Genomic DNA, 19456 nt, shown 5'->3' with positions numbered 1-19456 from the left:
GACGTGATGTCAGCTGCCAAGATATAGATTACCGTACTAGTTAATACAGGATTGCGCGGAGATTCTGCTTAGAGACTGGGCCAACAGATGGAAAATTACTGTAATATAAGTTGCTAGTTGAAACCTTAGCACCAGCATGATGGGTGGTTTGCTGCAGCTTTCTCCAAACATCAACGGCAAGACGAGCTTGTCTGTTGTTCACAAAGGTCACAAAGAATCACCTGCATCAATAAGGTACAATTGGCCGCTCATCATCTCACTTGCTCAGGTGCAATAGCAGTATTCACAGACTCTCTTCACACACTGCTCACCTTCACCCTGTTTTTTACATTCACAAAATTCTACCTCTCCGTGACCACTTGCAAAACAACCTCCCACCCACTCCCCGCGCCAAAACAATCGAGCAAATAAAAAAAGGATACAATACCTTGAAGCAGTCTTGCGCCATTTTCCTACCACTTCCTCCCTACCTCCAGTCCTTTGATATATATTCATTTCGAGTAACCCATTCCTTTTCTTCTCCTTGTTTCTTGTTCCTTTCTTTTTTTCTTTTCTTTTTTTTTTTTACGAAACACAGATTATGGGCGCCGGTATAGGCCGCTCAATTGGTTTGAAGGGATGCTATTGAAACTATCATCTAGTCTCTACTATCCAATCACCGTCACCGAGCTCCTACGCCAACGGGGCGACAATGTCAATCAGGGCGATGCGCTGTTCGCGTATTACTATCATACCACGGTGACAGAGGGCGATGGACTGGGGAATAAGCGTGATGTGGTGAGGAAGTTTCCGACGAAGTTTGAGAGTTCAGTGGATGGGACGTTGTTGGAGTGGAAAATAACGGAGGGACAGGTGATTGAGAGGCCGTAAGTGGATGCCCTGTCGCACGAAGAATGGAGTTGTTCTTTTCTTTTCTTTCTTTATGGCTTCGTCAGTTGTGGAGTCTAGATGCGCTGACGTCGGGAGTCTGGGATTTTCCCCTCCGTGCAGAATCGATATTGCGGAAATTGATGAGCCTTGTTCTCATGATGTACAGTTTGGTGGAATGTGCGCGAACTGCGGGAAGGATATGACTGTGTATGACTTCCCCCCTCCATGTGGATTGTTTTCCGCCTTTTGGGTGTTTTCTATGGGCCTTGCTGACGGGTTGATTTCTGGGATAACAGGTTCAATTACAACACTGAAGTGCTCGACTCATCGCGAGCTCCGATTCGAATGGTTCACGACAATGCTTCGCTCACCGTTAGCAAAGACGAAGCGACTCGGGTCGAAGAAGATGCCAAACGCCGCCTCCTCTCGTCTAGAAAGCTATCACTTGTCGTCGACCTGGATCAAACTATAATCCACGCGACGGTTGACCCAACGGTAGCGGAATGGCAAGAGGATAAGACCAATCCAAATCATGAGGCTGTGAAGGATGTGCGAGCATTCCAACTTGTTGATGATGGTCCAGGAATGAGGGGATGCTGGTATTACATCAAATTACGGCCTGGATTGGAGGATTTCCTGAGGAGCATTTCGAGCCTTTATGAGCTTCATATCTACACAATGGGTACCCGAGCTTACGCTCAAAACATCGCCAATATTGTGGATCCTGATAGGAAGATATTCGGAGATAGGATTCTGAGTCGCGATGAGAGTGGGAGCCTAACGGCGAAGAATCTACAGCGATTGTTCCCTGTCGATACCAAAATGGTCGTCATTATCGACGACCGCGGAGATGTATGGAACTGGAGCGACAATCTTATCAGAGTTCATCCCTATGACTTCTTCGTTGGAATCGGCGATATCAACTCCAGTTTTCTCCCGAAGAAGCAGGAATTCAAGCCCATGTCCAAAGCACGCGCCAAGGCCAAAAGGCAGTCGGACGTTCGTTCTGAAGTGGAACCTAAACCCGAAATGAACGGTTCTAGCGCCATAGATGTGGACGAGAAGCCAAAGGAAGAGGTCTCAGCACTGGAACAGCTCGTTACTATGGGGGGCGGGGACAATCCCGTCCTGCTCCAGGAGCAAGCACATCAGCAAGAAGAGGCAATTGCTCATCAGGTTGAAGAACGCCCTTTATTGCAAAAGCAGAAACAGCTCGATGCAGAAGATGAGGCTGCTGAACTTCAAGCTGCAGAGAACGGAGATTCGTCTAGCGATGACTCGCAAGATTCGATGAGACATCGCCATCACCTCCTGGAGGATAACGATGCTGAGCTTTACCAATTAGAGGAGAGACTTAAATTAATACATCGTCGCTTCTTCGACGAGTACGATCGGAAGCGATCTTTAGCTCTCGGAGGTCGAGTCTCGGCCTTGAGAGGCGAACGTGTTCACCCGAAAGATAAGGATGTTGATCTCCGTATCGTCCCAGACATCAAGATCATCATGCCCCAGATCAAGCGAAGAATCCTTGAGGCCGTGGTGGTGGTGTTCTCTGGTGTCATTCCCCTCGATAAAGACACCCAAAATGCGGAGATATCGCTATGGGCGAAGAGCTTTGGCGCAATCATCACACAAAAGATTGATTCAAGAACCACGCACCTGGTTGCTGGCAGAAACCGCACAGCGAAGGTTCGAGAAGCGACGAGATATCCTAAAATCAAAATAGTCACAGTCCAGTGGCTGCTAGACTCGCTAACCCAATGGAAACGGCTTGATGAAGAGCCATACCTAGTACCGGTGCACCCGGACGATCGTGGCGAGCCGATCAGCTTGCCAGGAACTTCACCAAACGATGCAAAGGAATTGGATGATGCCGGCTATCTATCATCCTCCGAAGAAGATACCACCTCGGCGGATGATGACGAAAGTGATTTCTCGAAGGGAAGAAGCCAAAACGATGAACTAGAAAATGCAGATGAGGAAATATTACTTTCAACTGGACTTGATTCGCATTCCCTAATCGGATACGACGCTGAGGAGCAGGCAGAAGTGCACGACGAGCTCAAGGAATTTTTGGGGAGTGATAACGAAGAGAGCGAAAGCGACAGTGACGCCTCCATGCTTCAAGGTACAAGTATGTCACGCGCTGATAGAAAACGAAAACGCGATCTTGAAAGTGACGAGAGTGGTGGAGAATATCGCGGCGCTACTGAACGTGCTCCGGGAGAACCTGCTGGCTTACGATTGTCTCAAAAGATTAAGCGATCTCATGAAAGAACGACGGGGCTGAAAGAGGTTTCCAATGCATCCTCGATTGAACATCCAGGGCCACCTCCGGTTGACACTTCATCTGAGCTGCTAAGCGACAAAGCTCAAGAACAGGCAATCGCGGGTGACACTGGCTCCGGTGCTAATGCGGACGTTCGAAAAGATAGCGCCATGGTCGATCCGGCTGCAGGCGACGAAGAGGACGACGAAGACGAGCTGGAACGCGAAATGCTTGCGGCGTTTGAAAACGACAACTGGGATGAAAGCAAGGTTGAAGAAGACGCCGGTGACAACGGATGAAAATCTCACCCCTAAAAAAAAAAAAAAAAGAAAAGAAAAGGGTCCTTGTTCCTTGCTCCGCCATCCGCTCTATATCGGTGATACAATTAAGTGTATTTTACGGATCTGTCCATGTCTAGCTCAGTTTTGTCCTGGCTCGTGTATAATGTCCCCATCAGCATAGCGAGGCGTTTTACGGTTCTACCATTTTCCATAATGTCTTCCATGATGTCTTATACAGCTCCGCTGGATTCCATCTGTTCGTCGCCGTGTCATCACTGGTCCACTCCTCCCGAGGCATGTTGGCGCGATTTAGGCGTTAGTGACTTTTTTCTTTGCTATATGGAGTAGAGGCTAGGTTTCTTTGAATGGCTGGTCTATGTGTGCACTGTGTGTTTTAAATCCGTCTTTGCCGGGCTCTGTTGTGAATACGAAGGATAATTTGGAATGGTCTGGCTTGCTTCAATTTTTTTTTCTCCTTCTTCTTAAGGTTCTTATGGGCATTTTCTTTCTTCTCTCCTCTTTTTACGAGCTAGGCGCGAGCAGTTACAAATACATGCCATCCTGAAGACCATGGCATGGGCCAATGCAATGAAGGCTGATCGAGTGCTATCTTCACGGGGGGAACATGTGCAACGGCCTAGCGGAGCAAGGTTGATAGAAGCTTGATATTGCACCATAAAAGGGGCTTCTTTACTTCGTACTCGTTCCATATATATTAATATCTGGGAAGCTATTATTAGCACGGATAAGCTATCAGGCCTGACCCCGTGGGGCGGAAGACACGCACTTCTTTTTTTAGGGACAAAGGCCTAGACAAGGCGCCTAGCAACTCCGTGCCCTCAGAACCCCCGACGCTACCTTCCATACTCCAAACGAAGGGGACGATTACGACAGCATTGCTAAATATCGCAAGGAGCCAACGATTTGCAAAACAGCCGGCTGTTGAGGAGGATTGTTGCAGCCGTATTTCGCCCAGAGGTTGCGTTGCACAGAATGGCGGGTTTTGCTACGAAGTTAAACTTCCGCTCCAGGCAAAGCTTATTTAGGCTGGCAGGCGGATTGTTCTGTGGCCATGATGTCATTCAAGGCGCGCCATAACAGCCACCAGAGAAGAGGAGACCGAGACACATTCCGTAATGCGGTGCGCGCATTCTTCCGTGTATACGGAGTACGGGGTAGCTGAAATGTTTTCATTTTGCCCCATCGAGGTAACTAGCTACATGTGTAGAGTCTAGATTAATCGTGGCGTCATTCATAAATTCATCATATTCCCTCCTCCCAGGAAGCAAAAAAAACAAAAAAAGAAAAAGAAAAAAAAAAAAAGGGGGAAATAGAACAAAGAAACTCGGTGAATTTCTAATTGCAAGAAAAATGCCAGTAAACGCCTGGGATCATTCGCTAAGAGGCAAAAATTTGGAAGAGGATTTTTCAGTATACCCCTAAACTCCTCCGGACACCTTGAAACAATATCACATCCAGATTCCGCCTAGCAAAAAAAAGGAAAAAAGAAAAAAAATATATTCCTAGATAAGCGTTCATGTAGCTTTCATATATACGTGCGAAACGTGAAAGGTCAGAGGTCATTAGGAGAATGTGATTGGATCAGGATTCGCCTCGGCGGACTTGGAGAGCCATGAAGAGCATCCAGATGAAAAATACTGTGTTGACAAGCTGGAACGAAAAGGCCGCCTTCCAGCAATTGCCTGAAACAAATTTAGCGGTTAGCACGGCGAGATGCCCGACACTGGCCAGGGGAAGCGTGAGCCGGGTTAGGGTACTCACAGATATTTATCTGGGTTAGCCATGCCAAGGTGTTGATACTGGCTCCCCGGAACTCCATTGCTTCAACGTAATTCTGGCAATTAGAGTTGACATTCGCGATGGAGCCGTAAAGCTGGATCGAGGTACCGATTAGGCCTGTCAGCCATAGCACAAAGTTGACAAACGATCCAAGGATTATTATTTCGGGTATTAATTTAGCCTGGAACGCGAGTACGAGTATTAGACCGATGAAGATGATTGCCAGAGCCGATATTGCAACCATGAATGGGAAGACCCTAAAGTAACCAGCCGGTTAGCCAAGAATAATTAGGATCATGGGAAGGCGACGGGATGGCAGAGTTTGAGGTTACCATGGCGCAACCAGCTCCATCTGTGCCTGCACGACCATAAACCAGCTGAATATCCCAAGGCATGTTGCCGACCCGGTGAGCACAATGAGGATCCATATGTTCAGCTGTATCTCTGGCCAGTGGAACTTTCGAGTGTAAGCCGTCGTCGCTGTATACTCGGAGTGGGCCATGATTGGGCGTGTCTGCGTGGGTGAAGTTGCAGACGGGAGGGCGTCGGTGGGACCGCAGCGACGTGATTTCGGGGCGGGTGAATCGCGATCAGGGGGGTGAAGATGGTAACGACGAAGTCCTTGGGCTTGAGATTCGGTAACGTGTAATTCCCACGTAGGCAACCAAGCTCGAATGCAGACGAAAGGAGGTGAAAATCGCAAAACGCAGTCTAAGATAGCGTTGAAAGATACGGAGTACAGTGAAATAATTTCAAGTGAACGGTGGGGAGTCAGGCCGCTTTGCAGTAGTCAATCGAATGGAGTATCTTTTGCCTGTTGGACATGCCTCCAGTTCCTGCCTCGAACGAGTAGTGAAATGGTATTTTGTCAGTGCTGGCGCTATGGCAGCGCAATGCTGAGTCGTGCCACTCGCAGCGGCGAGCTGGACAGTCGGTATCGAAATGGAAGAAAAAGGCCGGCGGGCGTCGACGTCGCTAACTAATGTAGTTCGTTGGCTTGCAGCAACAGCCTGGCTAGCGTGACATGTGGAAAGCTTCAGGACAAAGCAGCAACCAAACGACAACCCGACGCTGAAAATCAATATAAGCTGGGGAAATAGATGATGGTGTCACAGGACTCGAAACAAAAAAAAAGGGGTCCAAGGTGAGGCAGAAATCCCAGTAACGGCCGAGATCTTCTTTTTTTGGTCTGGAGGAGGGACATAAAATCGGGTGGTTGGGAGCATCTTCACCCGCGAAAATGATGTGGCAGGATTTCCGTCGTCGACAACAACCAGTGTTACATCCATTCTGGTGAACGGGACGATGTATTGACCTGAGAGCTTGTTATTGTCTGATGTTTGATTTTACATCTTCGTATGTTTGCTCTCCAGATGGAGAAGACTGTTTTCAGTTAACTACATATTGACCCGTAAAATATGAGTGTAGCATCTATTTATTTACTCTGTACCATCCCACAATTTTCAGCTTCAGAAGAGTATGAACAAAAACAACAGCACCAAAAGTATTTGTTACATTTTGATTCCTATGTTTAGTTTTAGCTGCATACAAATGTTGATTTGATGACAGCAGCAAATTCCTGAAACCAAATCAAAACTGCCGCCATAATTTACAGAATGTAGCAATACGGCCACCGAGAAGGCGTGCATGGACCTCCACAACGGCAAGAGACGGAAGCTGGTAGTTTACAGAAGGGTGTCTCCCAGTGCACTTCGAACCAACGAGCATCCAGCACGGATTGTCTCGCTCGCTCCCAATGTCTCGAGGGTTGGGTTGACCTCTACCAAGTCCATCGCCACTAGACTGCCGGTTTCGTGGATGGATTCGGCAATAAAGTCACCTTCACGGAGCGTCAAACCTCCTCGGACGGGAGTTCCGGTGCTGGGAGCCCACTGTGGGTCAAGAGCATCCACGTCAAAGGAGAGATGGATGGGCGTATCTTGACCAATATGCGCAAGGGCCATCTCCACCACACGGCCAATACCATACCTAGATTTACATCCAGTCAGTCAGCGGGCACTCGTCCTTTTCTTTTCTCCTAGTTGCAAGTGAAACCAAGAGGGAACCATACTTGTCGATGTCATGCATGCTAAAGGCCTTGATACCATGCTCCCTCAGCAGTCTCTTCTCTGCGCGATCCACATCTCTTAGTCCGATATATACCAATTTCCTAGGGCTGATCAGATTATCCGGCTGCAACCAGCCAAACATATCTTCGTTGTCATCCTTTGCCAATCCGGTCAAAAACGCAAGAGGCATGCCGTGGATGTTCCCACTGTCGCTGTCCTCTGGCCTGTTAATATCCGCATGTGCATCCACCCAGATCACAGCCATCTCGCGTCCCAACCGTTCCCGGATCGCCTTCGCGGTTCCAGAGATGGTACCGATGGCGATGGAGTGGTCTCCGCCGAGGGTAAGCACTAGTCTGCCCTCGCGTGCGTGCTCGTAGACCTGCCTGCTTAGCTGTTGGGTGGCGGCACTCACGGTTCGAGGCTTTTTCATGCCCCGGTGGTTCGGATCGTGTTCAGGCACGAATTCGGCGTATGTGTGTACCTGGCCGTCATGGCGAATGTCGTATTCTAGATCATCGCGGAGCTGGTCAAGAAGTCCGGCTTCGATGAGGCCGGAGGGATCGACGCCTTGGTTGGGCTGTTTTTGTTTTTTTTTCCCAGAGTCAGATTTTCGGCTTTTGTAGGCTGATCGGCCCCGAAGGAAATACCCGTACCTGGCCATCCGAGAAACCAACGGCCACGACGCCGAGCTGGTGTCCCTTTGCTATGAATTTCTGCTTAATGGTGCTTGGAGATGTCATTGTGAATACGGCCGGCGATCAGGCAATAATGGAATGTTTAGTTATCGATAGCAAGAAAGCCACGGCAACTCCGCCGTCTACTCAACAAGTTACGGGGTATCAAAAGAAGCAGAAGCTGCGAAACAGGGTATAGCTCGCTTTACAGCACACAAAAAAACAGCTGCAGGGAATAAAAAGAAAATAAAAGCAAAACGTTTACCGGGTAAAGCCTATATCCAGGCAGCAAAGAAACGCCCAGGGTCAATGGAGGCAATATATATTCTTGAGTTCTCTCCCCGCAAAGCTTCACCGCAGAATTGCTGGCGGATAGCCACGGCTCAAGCCCAGACCCAAAAAAATCCTAATCACCGTCATCCCCGAACCAAACAAGAAAAGGATTTCCGTACTGACGTTTCGCTGCTGCTCTACCGGGGGCAGCCAAAGAGAGGAGTGCATTTCCTCCCGAAGCTCCGGCGTGACATTCCCACCGGCTCAAAATGCTTTTAGGGGAAGATGCGGCGGAGGCGCGGTGGAACCTGGGGGGCTGATTTTCCGCTAAGTACAGTTTTAAGAGAGCGCCACGGAAGCCGAGACATGAAAAATGGGTCTGAAGAAACCGGCGTGAGCCTGAACCTGGCTGGTTGCGCTTCCTCGGCTGCAGCGCTACGGAGGTATTGATAGGCTCCCGGCGATTTACTTAAATATGGAGGAGGCCATGCAGCCGTTGGATCGGGAATTTTTTTCTTTTTTTTTTCTCTCGTGCGTTGAAAGCAGAAAATAAGAAAAATACAAAAGCCACCAAAAAAAAAAAAAAAAGGAAAAGATTAAAAGGCTGACCGAGAGAGAGAGAGAGAGAGAGAGCCATTGTGCATACAAGTACGTAGTACTCTTGAGTTGAACTGGACATAGTCAAATAGGTTTCTCTCTTGAGAAAATTTACTGTTTTTGATTTCTTTTGGAGAAACTATCGTACAGGTATGAATACACATGATATTCCGGGAGGTGGAAGACGGCCCATTATTATCGCAGAAGCTCCTCTAGGATCTTCCGAGCTCTGGGTGCTTCCACCCTTCCCTTGTCACCCAGTCGCATCATCTGGCCCAGAAACCAGCCGATCTTACCCACCTTTCCATTCTCGCGAATCTCCCTTGCTGTCTCCGGATTGTTCTGGATTATACTTTCCGCTAGAGCAATATACTCTGCTCGTGACAGTGGCTTGAATGATAAATCTTCTTCATCCACAATCTGCTGAATTGCCCTAGTGTCTCCTTCAAACACTGTTGCGAGAAGGGATTTGGCGGTGGTCCCGGTGATTGCTTTCCTGGATAGGAGATGGACTATCTCCGCCAGGGCCTGTCCCGAGACGCGGTTTGGATCCCATGGAAGCTCGTATTTACTAAATAAGCCGCCCAGCTCGTGCAGGACCCAATTTCCGAGCATTTTCCCCCCAGCAAACCCTTTCACGGTCGCTGGGTTTTGGGCCTGGAAGGAATTAAGCATATCGACTGCATCTTGATAGTAATCCAGTCGGGTGCCATCATCCAGCTCCAACAAGGTCTTAGCATCCTCAGCCGAGAGGCCGTACTGTGGGTCCTCCGTGAGTGTTTTGAATATGTCATCGGGCAGCGGTGGCATGGTATCGTGAAGTTCAAGCAGCACGTCTTCACCAATGACCACAGGTCCCAGATCAGGATCTGGCATGTACCGATAATCCACCTCTCCCTCTTTCCCTCGTAGCTTTCTGGTTTCCGTGCTGCCAAGTGTCCATCCTCGTGTCTCTCCCTCAATGGTCCCACCGGCTTCGAGCACCGCGATTTGGCGGTCTCTCTCCGCGATGATTGCATCCTCAACAGCTTTGAAGCTGCTCAGGTTTTTGATTTCTGTTCGCTGGCCCAGTCCCATTATTCCCTGGTATCTGTGCGTGCCAGCTGCAGAATCGTGCTTGCGAACGGAGACGTTGACATCGGCACGCAGGCCTCCCATTTCCATTCCCGTCGTGACTGCACCACACGATTGTAGGATTGCCTGGATCTTTTTAACGCATGCCGCAGCCGTGGCGGGCGAGTGGATCTGTGGCAAAGTGATAATCTCGATGAGTGGCCGGGACACACGATTAAAGTCAAGGAGGTATGTGTGCGAGGGGAGTTCTTGGGATTTGGCGGTGTCCTGCTCCATCTGAATCTGTTTGATGCCTATTTCAACGCAGTCTCCGTCTTCTGGGGCGATTCCATCATGCTTGTATAGACGGAGGATGCCGTTCCTTGCGTAGGGGTCTGCGGGATAGTTGTAAGAATCTGGCCATTGCACTGAACATTAGGCGAGAGGACCATCCATACCATAGTACTGTGTTATCTGATAGCCGGCCGGTTGGTCCTGGTAGAAGTAGTGTTTCCGGTCAAAGCTGCTGACTCGCTGGATATCACAATTGAAGGCGATAGCAGCACGCAGTGCAGGTATCAACGTTGCCGGTTGAAACGACTTAAAAATCATAAGCATGGTCCCATGCTCAACGGCAAATGCTGTGTAGACGACTCACTGGTTGACTGCCTGGAAACGCCAGGTCGAAAAGCGCGACATTTGAATTCGGCGCATCGTCAAGGTAGGCAGACGCACCTATATTAAGCTCCGAGCAATTAGCATAAGGACCATTTTCAGGCTCGGACAACGCGCCTTACGTGAAAAGAGCTTTGAATCAGTGTCCAATTGCGCATGCACCTCAATTCCCACCGTTAACTCCCAATCGTCCCGAGTAGTTTTGGCGATGCCATTCCGACTCTGTTGCCCCTTTGCCAACCGCTTTGCTTTGGCCGTGTCTTTTAGTTCCTTGCGAAGTGGAACGAAGTTCTGACGGCCTTGAGCATCCGCAGGTGTTTGGGTGCTCAGAGGCCGTGCTGCTCTCCACGACAGGCTCCCATTCTCAAACGGTTGGGTTCTAGGAAGCCGGAGACTCCCAGTCGGGCGATGGCTCGCGGAACGAGGGGGCAGTCGAGAGCGGGGGATTGCACGGTGCCATACGCTAAGCCGGACCATATGCATAGGGACGACACGAATCTGTCAGGCACAGCCGTTGCGAGGAACGGCGGACAGTTGGGCTGCAGCGACCTCGCGCGGATTGCAAGCTGGGCTGTTGCGTTGTTGGGTTGGAGAGCGGTGATTGGGCGGCCGCTGTGGGCTGCCGTAGTGCGCCCGTTCACGTCGCATTCTTCGCGCGGTGGAGGGATGCAGCCGAACGCCAGGACGGCGAGGATCACGGCGGGAAAGCGAGAGATAATTAAATACCGTACCATCCCAGGTTCGACAGGTGCGCTGATCAGAGCCCTCGGTCGTCAGAGGTCCATGGTTTACCCCGGCAGACGGGGCACACGTCTTTACCAATAGACGGCGTCTGTTGCCGACGATGGCGTGAAGCCAACCTAATATACGATTCCATATAGACCAGTAACGCCGGGATGGAACAAAAAAGGAAACATGAATTTAGTTACAAAGGGAATGAAATCGATGGGTAGCCGGAATCGCGCGCTCGCAAAGTGAATATATACAGACTTTTGGGCCGTGTGCCCTGCCGAACTCCCCCGCAAATTCGTCAAGGTTTCTCTGCCAATGGCCGGCCCGAGATGCCCCAGATACGACATGAAGAACTCTTCACGGTATTCGAGGGGGGTGTGGTCTCCTCAGCTGCGATTCGTCGGAGGTGAGATGGTCCATTCCCCCAATTAGCCGGGCCTCATCCTTGCGAGAATGCAATAATCGCACTGAGAAACGGTTGAAAAAGGACTATTACACGTTGAGCCACTCAGTCGGGCAATTCCCTGTGAGACCTCAGAACCAGTTCCCTTGGATGTAATGCAGGATGCAGCGTTGGACATTATGATCGATGATGTAGTAGAGTACATGAGTTCCAAGTTACGGTGGACAGCAGGGGGGTGAAGATCGCAAGAGAGAGGACCACCAGGGACTCGCATACAGGCTGCTCGGGTTATCATCCTAATCGAGAATTCGCTGCAAACTGAAGCGTGTTGGCTCTGGATAGGGCAAAACGCTGTGGAATTCTCGTCGTTCCACCGGCGTCAACGCGCGCCAGAGGATCGCATGGTGGATGTCATCCTGTTGGAGATCCATCGCGGACAGGTAACTTGAAATGGACCACATGCGTGGCTGACAAACGAATGGCGGACGAACATACTTCTTGGGGAGTTTGGTTCAGTTGGCCATGGCGGAGTATTCAGTCAGTTAGTAGATACTCCCGGCAGTTACTCCCAGCGTGACCCCCCTTGACCCAATGGCCGCGAGGAATTGACGAGTCATCGTTGGCCACGAGCTGCGTCGGTCTCGGACGACAATCGGGGATGCAGACAAGACGGTCTTTGTTGAAATCTTCTTTGCAGTAAGAAAACTACGTCAATGACGCGCGCCAACCGGTGCTGCTCCTGACCAGCAAGAAAGAGACTGGCGATGAAGACTGTTTTACAACAGTGAAATTGACCCTCGTATCTGGGGAGTTACTTCATCAAGTTGTAACTCTTGGGGGCCTCAAAAAAAAGAAAAAGAAAAAGAAAAATCTCTCTGACGCACCCTAGTCCATTTTTAGCTCGGCCAGGCGTAGTGCAACGGGACTTCGCCATCATGAGACACATCTCAAACTCTTGAAGTTATTCGTCCACACGAGGATGAATTTTGGGGGGGGGGTGGCCTCCCTCCTTCAGGTTGTGTCGCCGGCAGTGCGTACCAACATGTATCACTACCCTTTTGACGATCTCTCGCTTTTTTATTATCTCCTTGCAAATATAATAATAGTTGGCTAGCCTGGCGCTGGGCGCATTTGCTTTTTTTTCTTCTTCTCCTCCCCCGTTGTTGAAACTATTGGAACTATCTTTATCTCATCTCGACCCATTTTATTTTATTTTGTCTTATTGAGCTTCGGAGCACGGAGTAGTTAAGGGAAGACCTTTCCCCGTCGGCCCAGTCCTACCGTCTCAAGTCGTACGTACATCTGTCGTCGACACACCGTCCTTCCATAGTGGCGGGCTGCATAAACCATAATATATATTTAACACTGAACATTTTGTGTTTCGAGGTGCAACGGCTGAGTCGTCTGTCCTGGGCCTCTACGTTGCTGATCCCTCAGCCTGATCGGATGCTTGGAACATTTTGATACTACCCCCATCTCTGGATACCGGAGCCTGAAGGAACAAAGCTCATCTGGATCGAGGCCTATTTATCCATAAAAATAACATTAGGGGATCTACGTCACGCAGACACTCCGTCATTGTTTACCCCGGAAAAGCTTTATTAGTCCCGCAGGTCATCTGGATAAACAAACAACAATCATGAGCCACGTGAAGAACAGCAAGCGACGGGCATCCAAAAAGTCCTTCTCTCCCTTTGCCAACCCAGTGGCAGCAGTGGCGAACGTCGCTGTCGCACGGCCTATAGATGAGATTTTGGAACCCAGTTCGCGTCCCAGGAGCCAGAGTACCTCGCACCGTCCAAGGGAGAAGGAGATTCTACCGGGCCGTCGGAGGGCTACAACAAGATCTACAGAACCCACGTCGGTGGAAAGAGCTCCAGATGTCTTTCAGTTCCTAGATAACGAGGACTCAGAACCCAGTGGAAAAGCTCTGAAATGCGTAGAACGGCGCTATTCGGAACAAGGTCCAGCTTCACGGCCACCAGAGCAGGACTGCTCTCGCAAGGACAGCACGGCATACAGTTTTCGTTCAGACTCGGGAATATCGGTCAGAGATCATAGCCCAGGACGTGCTTCGTCCACCGTCTCAGGAGACGAATATCAACCTCCCACCCCGCCGGATATACCCCTCGACAACATGAAATGGGGCCTAGTCAGACCCCTGAAGTCGAAGCGACCAGGTCCAATGGCCGGCGCCTACATCACAGACACTGAATCCTTACTTGAGAACCCGGTGACCTCTTCTTCGTTTATGGACCCCTCAGCGCCCGAGTCGTTTTATTACGCTAGACATCTTCCGACGAAACCGGCTTCGCCAAAGAAAAAAAGACCGGAATCTCCTAGCATCGATACCGCCAAAGCAACCCAACATGCACGCCGCCGTTCGCTTTCCGTATCTTCTCCTAAATCATCACCACCCGAGAAGCCCACTCCCGAGTCGCGTCCGCGCATCTACCGAAAATTCGATGCCCTGAATCACCGACTCTTAAGGCATTTGCAAGAGGAAATAATCCAGCTTGAAGAAGACCTCAGCACCCTGGACGAACTGGAAGCCGCTCACCAAAGCCCCGCAAGCGCTCGTAATTCTCCCAGACAGAAGCTTCTAGCTGCCAAGTATCACGACCTTCAGATCCAGGATTACTCAGTGCTTCACTACAAGAGAACTGATCTACTTGAGAAGGTAGCATTGAAGACAGAGCAATACAGTAAGTTCACTACCTCTACAGTAAAGAAGCTAGAACTTACCCGTCTTTCTCCACCAAGACCGGGTCCTGTGCTCTTTTAATAAAGTCGTCCAAACCCTTCCACCTCCCTCTGAAGATGACATTGAAACCTACCGCAACTCGCTCAGCACCTCCCAATCTACCACCAAGGGCGATCGACGAATTCTCGACCATAAATCCGACCTCGTCCTTGTCGCCCCCCGTCCAATGAATAGCTCCACGACCATCCTTCAACATCCAAATCCTATCTACACCACCATCGCCGCTATATGCGCAGCTATCTTGTTCCCTCTCCTCGCATTTGGTGCCATAAATGAATTCTTCGGACGGATCGTGATCGTTGCCATTATCGGGGGTATGATTGCTCTGTGGGCATCGAATGGTCCCGGAGGACATGAATATTTTATTGATCCGCAAGATGGCTGGAAGTGCGCAGTGCTGTACGTAGTTCCTCTTTACAACATTCTCACTAACCACCGTCCCACACAACTAACATTTGATTCTTGGTGTCTAGATATTTCGGATTTATGTCCATCGCGGCAATGATCATTTCATGACAGCACCGGGAAAGGAAAAGGGAAAAAAAGGGGAATCAAAAAAAAAGAAAGAAAGAAAGAGAACGAAAAAGGTCCACGAAAAAGGTCCACGAAAAAGGTCCACGAAAATATGATTGACGAATTTCATTTGTTCTTTATGACGAGTTTAATTACCGGTGGTAGTAGTTGCTTCTGATGATGACGCTTACGAGGTCCTCTTCTAATCTCTTGTTCCGCCTTTCCTGTCACTTTTTCTTTCTTTTCTTTTTTCTCCCGTGTCTTTGGTATGACGAGTTTAGCCTTTGCGCTCTGCATTTTATGACGATATCGTCTCAGAACCGGGGCGCATTCTATGGTTCCTGTGAGGGGAAGTCCTGGTGGTGGCTGTTATTGCACTATCTTTGCCTTTTCTTTCTTTCTTTTTTTTCTTTTCTTTTCTAAAATTTGGGATATCCTACAGCTGTATAGGCTGAAGAGGCGATGAAAATTAAAAATATGTCAAAATAAAAGGTTATCGGAAGAGGAATGCAATGTATCGAGGGGGTGAGACTGTTTTTTTGAGCAAAACTGAAATTTTGGTTCGGTCCGCATTTTTTTTTTCCTTTTTCTTTTTTTTTTTTTTTTTTTTTTGGGGGGGGGGGGGGGGGGGGGGGGGTTGGTTTATTCAAATGCATCTCTATACTCCATATTTACTCCGTACAAGTCAAAGCTTCCATACGAGATCTCCAAGGTTTAAGTGCTCATAGGCTTAGTATTTGTTGATGCATAAAAACTCTTTGTGTTCATGTTTTTTTAGGGGGCTAGAGAGTGTCCATGTACTCCGTACTCTGTAGTGTAAATAAGTATCTGCTGACAAGCTCACATGAGGACGACAAGGGGGAAGACAGCATTCCAACACCACAACCCAGGAAGCCTTGCTCCTCCATTCTATCCATAATCTGACATGAAATCATTGATTTAAGACCAGATAGGAACTGGCTTCTCTTTCTGAAAACAAATATTTAAAAATAAAAAAAAAAAAAAAAAAAAAAAAAAAAATGGAGCAAAGAGGGAAAAGCATTGTGAAAGTGACACGTGTAAAACGGAGATTTTCCTGACCTCGCGCCCTTGAGAAGTTGAAGATCCTTAACACAATCAAACCGCACGCCAATCCCCACTAACGAATACTGAATATTTGGTACCCGGTAAATAATAGTATAGAATAGAATTAAGTAGCTTGAAAGTACTGGTTCGCGTGTGGAAAGGGATAAAATGGGAACGGGAGGAGTGGTAGGGAAAAAGTACGGCGTTAAAGGCCGATTTCACAGGAAGGTGAGATGTTGGGAAGAACCCCCATTAGCATACTAGGGTATTTGGGGCTTCGGAGTGAGTTGTTGGCGGGTAGCATTGCTAGGGATATTTCCTTGATTATTATGTGAAGGAGGTTGTGTAAGAGGTGTAGCCCTGCGTTGAGCTTCCATTAATGGAGTCCTGTTGCGTTCGATAAGCACTGCCTGTTCAGCGGCACTGCGTGAATAGGCCATAGCAGCCGCGCTGTTTGAATACGTTGATGGAATGGGGCTGGCTTGGTTGGAAGGGAAGTTCGGATAATGGGTTGCTGACTGGCCTTGTTGTTGGAAATACCGAGGTTGCGTGCCAATAGACTGCGGGTTCATGTATGGCTGTCGCTGTGGAGTTTGGACATAACTTGTCGGCCTGTGAGGAGATGCAACGCTGGGTCGCGGTTGATAGTTTGCTTGAGGCACTGGTCGAGGGTACTGTGGTTGAGGTGTTTGCGATGGCGAGAGGCCCCTTTGGCTGGTATACGCGTTTGGGGTATTTTGGCTTGGTCTTTGGAATTGCTGTAGCATCCCGGCACGAGTGTATTGGGGTGCTGGCGAATTCTGTTGATAGGGTTGTTTTACATAGCGCTGGGAAGGTTGAGGTGTTGTGGCATACCCTTGGGAAGGATGAGTCTGCTGATATTGGATAGCTTGAGACTGTTGGCGAGTAGCATAACCTTGGGGGGATTGATAATTTGCCGAAGCGTTTCTAGTACGAGGAGGAGCGGGTTGGTATCGCTGATGCGGAGCAATGTTCGGGTGTTGCGGTGTCTGGTAAGTCGAGGCTCTTGGAGGATGAGTGCTGGGAGCTGGGGAGCGGCTGACAGCTTGAGGAACCCTGGGTGCATGCTTCTGCCGAATGGTCCATTCATCCTCTTCCATCGTGCCAGCGTAGTCAATAGCGTCCTGTCTAATTGTTGTATTTATATTTAGCTCCGCGAGCTGATCCGCGTCCAGTTTAGCAACAGCGTACGGTGGTAATAACGCTACCATTGACGAGAGACTTTGCTTTAGAGCTTCAAAGGTGGCTTTCTCTTCCTCCGAGGGTACGTCTGAGAGCTGGCCAAATGCATTGGAATCGATACTTGGGAGTTGTCCAGGCGGGGGGTAAAGATTGCGCAAATGACGATAAGAATGCAAGGTTCTCAAAAGATTAGAAATCTCGTCTAGAATTTGCTCAACATCCTCGTTGGAGCTCTCAACATCGGTTGTTTTGTCCTTTGCGGGACCGTTCATGTCTATATCTGGATCAAAGGATTCAATCGCTTGCTGTAGATCAGCATCGTTCAGGGGCTCCGGTTCTAGGGCCGTTTTCTCGAAAAGTTGTCGCACTGGCTCTACATCGTGCAGGTCCCAATCGGGAAATAAGCGATTGAACTGATCTCTTCCACGTTTATCCCAATATGCTAGGTATTGAATATCCTTGCGCATAACAGCTCCTCCACTATCGTAATTCGGGGCGAAGGAAGAATAAACGGATCTAAACAGCGATTCCTCTGTGTCGGAGCCTGCGACCCCGCTATCTCCACCAGAGGAAAAAGAACTTGTGAATTTAGCGCGAGATATCCCTCGACCATAGTCTAACCAGTGTCCTGGGCGCAACGGTTTGTTGTTATATAGCTTTTGACCGGAGAACGTTCTCGAAGAAGCAGCTAAGATATCCACAGGCTGGAGCCAGCGCACCACATTGTCACTAGTCGAAGGCTTACTTTTTTGCGGGCGTATCAGCTGAGGAAGATGAGATGGGGATTGAAAAACCTCGCCAAAAGTTCTCGTTACGCCCTTTTCTTTTTGGAAGTGGGTCACGTTGTATGGGATGACCTTTGAAACCCTGATGTCGCTGGGTAGAGTAGATTCGTCGATGCGCGGGGATGGCTCTCCATCTGTTGTGGTCGACATAGAACGCGATGAATCTGTTTTGGTTTGGAAGCTTGAGAAATAAGTTCGCGGTGGGTTTCCGACCGTAACGGTGAGAATGGCTCGATCTTCTCGAGGAGGTAGCACGCGTAATGGGTACGCCTGAGATGAATCATCTTGGTCTTGTCCAGGTTCAGGCTTAACAATCTGTGACTGAAGACGCCTAGTTCTGAGAAGTAAGGTGTTTAGATGCCTCTTGAACGAGTTGGCTTTCTTCGAGCGTTCATTTACACTTAATATTTCCAGGTTCCCTGGTTGACCTGGTGATTGTACATTGTCACTAGCAACCAGCCCTGAGACTGTTTCAACATCATCAGTGAACTCTTGTAGGGATTTGTATTCCTTCTTGTTGATTTTTGATTCAATGGTTGCCCTGCCTTCTGGCTCTGATAATTTCGTGCGCTTGTTATCAGGTTCTGAGTGTGATTTTGACGGTAGAGGGTACTGGAGTAACTTGAGCTCGGAATCATACCTGCAGGGTCAAGAGGGGGTAAGTTAGACATTGAACTTTAGCTGGAACAAAGAAAACTGAGGACATTACGCACTCAGATACGACTTCCAATATATCTCTAAGGGAGATGGCAAGGGAAGCATCTGTAGGTTCACCCTTAGGAAGCGTAGGATCACCAGCGGATTCAGCAGGTTCAGTTTCTTGCGCGGATGTTGGATTATGCTTTCGTTTTGATGGCGTGAGGTATAATGAGGAGTCGGTGACCGGATGAGACAGGTCGCCATTTGAAGCCGGCATCATGGGCAAGTTATTCTTCTCCATGTTGCTCTGGAACACAAAACACCAAGGGAGCCTTTGACGGGCGGCCTCCGGACTGATGGATTAGCCTTCCTCAATTAACCTTTCCAGAGACTGGCCTCCTTGCGCAAGCAAGTCAATAGAACAAGAGATCATGGAAGACCTTCAGCTTGCGACACAGATTTTGGTGCATCAAAGGTCGCTGTCTTTGGTCAGATTTCTGGTGATGGCTGGTTGATAGGTCAGACAAAAGAAGTGTGTGCCTCCAGCTATTTTCCGCGCGTGTCGTTCACTAGTTCCTGGTCGCAGAGTTATTTAGACAGGAGTTACAAGGGGGGAGGCGAGAGCAACAAACCTTAGTGTTCAACCACCTGGAAAGAGACAGGAGTAAACAGCAGACACAACAAGACCACACTGATTATCCCGCAGAACAGCACTGCTTCAGGATGACAAGAGGACAAGGACGGGCACTCTGGCGGGTTTCCTGGAGCGTTAAACTCTGTTTGGATTT

General features: G+C 49.1%; 6 protein-coding genes across 6 annotated transcripts; 2 read left to right on the top strand and 4 right to left on the bottom strand.

Annotated features, from left to right (window-relative positions):
• Window positions 1-618: 618 nt before the first annotated feature.
• On the top strand, window positions 619-3451 carry FCP1 (Carboxy-terminal domain (CTD) phosphatase; the record flags this gene model as incomplete). Its single annotated transcript, XM_003068523.2, has 3 exons — window positions 619-866; window positions 991-1077; window positions 1167-3451. The coding sequence occupies 3 exons, from the start codon at window positions 619-621 to the stop codon at window positions 3436-3438; spliced, it is 2607 nt and encodes an 868-aa protein (XP_003068569.1). The 3' UTR covers window positions 3439-3451.
• Window positions 3452-4616: 1165 nt separating this feature from the next.
• Window positions 4617-6128, bottom strand: D8B26_003196 (uncharacterized protein). The gene is made up of 3 exons (XM_003068524.2): window positions 5553-6128; window positions 5203-5477; window positions 4617-5123 (listed from the first exon to the last, which is right to left on the bottom strand). Exons 1-3 carry the CDS (start codon window positions 5720-5722, stop codon window positions 5023-5025), a joined length of 546 nt encoding a protein of 181 aa, XP_003068570.2. The 5' UTR covers window positions 5723-6128; the 3' UTR covers window positions 4617-5022.
• Window positions 6129-6740: 612 nt separating this feature from the next.
• On the bottom strand, window positions 6741-8916 carry CAR1 (Arginase, catabolizes arginine to ornithine and urea). Its single transcript, XM_003068525.2, has 3 exons — window positions 7946-8916; window positions 7292-7869; window positions 6741-7209 (listed from the first exon to the last, which is right to left on the bottom strand). The coding sequence occupies exons 1-3, from the start codon at window positions 8030-8032 to the stop codon at window positions 6906-6908; spliced, it is 969 nt and encodes a 322-aa protein (XP_003068571.1). The 5' UTR covers window positions 8033-8916; the 3' UTR covers window positions 6741-6905.
• A 61-nt stretch (window positions 8917-8977) lies between these two features.
• D8B26_003194 (uncharacterized protein) lies at window positions 8978-11177 on the bottom strand. Its single transcript, XM_003068526.2, has 4 exons — window positions 10687-11177; window positions 10548-10624; window positions 10348-10489; window positions 8978-10284 (listed from the first exon to the last, which is right to left on the bottom strand). Exons 1-4 carry the CDS (start codon window positions 11045-11047, stop codon window positions 9032-9034), a joined length of 1833 nt encoding a protein of 610 aa, XP_003068572.2. The 5' UTR covers window positions 11048-11177; the 3' UTR covers window positions 8978-9031.
• Window positions 11178-12805: 1628 nt separating this feature from the next.
• On the top strand, window positions 12806-15662 carry D8B26_003193 (uncharacterized protein). Its single transcript, XM_003068527.2, has 3 exons — window positions 12806-14404; window positions 14463-14862; window positions 14937-15662. The coding sequence occupies exons 1-3, from the start codon at window positions 13339-13341 to the stop codon at window positions 14977-14979; spliced, it is 1509 nt and encodes a 502-aa protein (XP_003068573.2). The 5' UTR covers window positions 12806-13338; the 3' UTR covers window positions 14980-15662.
• Window positions 15663-16186: 524 nt separating this feature from the next.
• Window positions 16187-18969, bottom strand: D8B26_003192 (uncharacterized protein; the record flags this gene model as incomplete). The annotated part of the gene is made up of 3 exons (XM_066124066.1): window positions 16187-17190; window positions 17254-18669; window positions 18743-18969. The coding sequence occupies 3 exons, from the start codon at window positions 18967-18969 to the stop codon at window positions 16302-16304; spliced, it is 2532 nt and encodes an 843-aa protein (XP_065980141.1). The 3' UTR covers window positions 16187-16301.
• Window positions 18970-19456: the final 487 nt, after the last annotated feature.

The sequence above is a fragment of the Coccidioides posadasii genome, chromosome 2, assembly GCF_018416015.2.
Source record: "Coccidioides posadasii str. Silveira chromosome 2, complete sequence".
Taxonomy (NCBI): Eukaryota; Fungi; Ascomycota; class Eurotiomycetes; order Onygenales; family Onygenaceae; genus Coccidioides; species Coccidioides posadasii.
Note: the sequence above shows the minus strand (reverse complement) of the source record. Positions and strands in the feature narration are given on the sequence as shown.